Source organism: Henckelia pumila, chromosome 3 (assembly GCF_033568475.1).
Source record: "Henckelia pumila isolate YLH828 chromosome 3, ASM3356847v2, whole genome shotgun sequence".
Classification (NCBI taxonomy): domain Eukaryota; kingdom Viridiplantae; phylum Streptophyta; class Magnoliopsida; order Lamiales; family Gesneriaceae; genus Henckelia; species Henckelia pumila.
The window spans coordinates 146,390,616-146,392,521 of NC_133122.1; the positions used below are offsets into that span (position 1 = coordinate 146,390,616).

Consider the following 1,906-nt stretch of genomic DNA (forward strand, 5'->3'; position numbering starts at 1 on the left):
GAACGAAAATAAATTAAACAATAAAAACAAAACAAAATGAAATAAAATAACAAATGGAAAAGAAACTGGGTTGCCTCCCAGCAAGCGCTAAATTTATAGTCTATAGCCCGACTGTGCTTCCCTTTCAATTTTAAGGTGGATAATTTGATGTCGTGGATCTATGTCCTTCATTACCATGATTTCTGCATATGCTGTCATCCACCATCACTATGGGTCCAAGTCCTTTTATATCATCGATGTTCCACCCCATTTTGCGAATATAATCGCGTAAGAGCCTAGTAAGCTTTGATTATTCCCTATATGCCAAAGAAGATGACACAATTACAGGTATACTTGAATCTTCCAACGTCAGATATTTCAAATAAGAGGGCAAAGATTTAGATTCAAGTCCAGGAGGCTCTTCGACAAAAAGTTTTGGATTTTTCAAGATTGCAGTTAATTCTTTCGTCTTCAAAGAGGATGATTTCACTGCATTTCGTACCTCAACATTGCCACCTACACATGTAACAAGAGCATCAACATTCAGACAAAAATCATTGACTTTAGGATAAGAGGAATCATTTTTAAACATATTAAACACAATTTTTTTCTCATTCAACCTAAGTATTAATTCCCCCTTCTGAACATCAATTAATGCTCTACTGGTTGCCAAGAATGGACGTCCTAATATCAAAGGAGTTTCATGATCATCATCCATTTCAAGTACCACAAAGTCCACAGGAAAGATAAATTCATTAACTTTAAGCAAAACATTCTCCACTATTCCCTTAGGATGTTTAATTGATCTATCAGCAAGCTTGAGGGACATAGTGGTAGATTCCATTACTCCTATACCCAATTTTTTTGCAAGTGAATATGGCATTAAATTGATACTAGCACCTAGATCACATAAAGCCTTATCAAAAGACATACTACCGATAGCACAAGGTATAAAAAAAATCCCTGGATCTTGAAGTTTTGGTGGGAGTTTGTTTAGAAGTACCACCGAACATTCCTCATTCAAAGTCACGGTATCCAAATTGGTCAGCTTCCTCTTATTTGCTAGAATGTCTTTCAAGAACTTAGCATAACTCGGTATTTGAGCTAGGGTATCTACAAAAAGGATGTTAACATGGAGTTTCTTGAAAATTTCAAGAAACTTTTTAAATTGATGATCAAAATTTAATTGCCTAGCCCTTTGGGGAAAAGAAAGACTAGAAATATCAACATTAGAATTTAAGTCATCTTCCTTACCTTTCTTACCTTTGCGTGGAGAGAGAATGACTTGTTCTGGTGTGTGCTCTACCTTGACTTCTTGCTCCTCTGTCTTGACTGTCATAGCTTGTTGCACAAAGATGAAATTTACTTCCTTAGGATTCTTTATTGTGTCACTAGGTAGTAAGCCTGGAGCCCGGGAAGATAACTAGTTCGCCAACTGACCCAATTGGGTTTCCACTCTTTGCATCATGACATCATGATTCTATCATCTCATCTCATTCCCAGCTATGTACTTTGCAAGAATATCTTCAAGATTTGACTTGTTCTTAGATGGGTTGAAACCCGGCGGCATAGACTGTCCAGCACCTTGTGGAGGTCTAACTGTTTGCTGCGGAGGTCTTTGTTGTGCAGGCTGCTGAGGTGGATTAAAACATTGAGGCTCGACAGAATTTTCAGCCTGTTTCCACCCAAAATTTGGGTGACTTCTCCAACCCAGATTATATGAGAAACTGTATGGATTAAACTGCTGTCTCCCTTGGTTCCCCAAATAATTCACTGACTCTCCTTCAAACACTGGATTCTCATCAAAAAATGAATCTGGCATGAATGTAATGCCACTCGCTGTTCCTCCAACTGCCTCAGCGCTTCCTTTGACTTGATGCCCTTGTTTTACTGGTGCTGATTTATTAGCTTGCAGTTGGGACACTTG

General features: G+C 38.2%; 1 protein-coding gene across 1 annotated transcript; it reads right to left on the bottom strand.

Annotated features, from left to right (window-relative positions):
• Window positions 1-289: 289 nt before the first annotated feature.
• Window positions 290-1,318, bottom strand: LOC140889690 (uncharacterized). The gene has a single exon (XM_073297413.1). It carries the CDS (start codon window positions 1,316-1,318, stop codon window positions 290-292), a length of 1,029 nt encoding a protein of 342 aa, XP_073153514.1.
• Window positions 1,319-1,906: the final 588 nt, after the last annotated feature.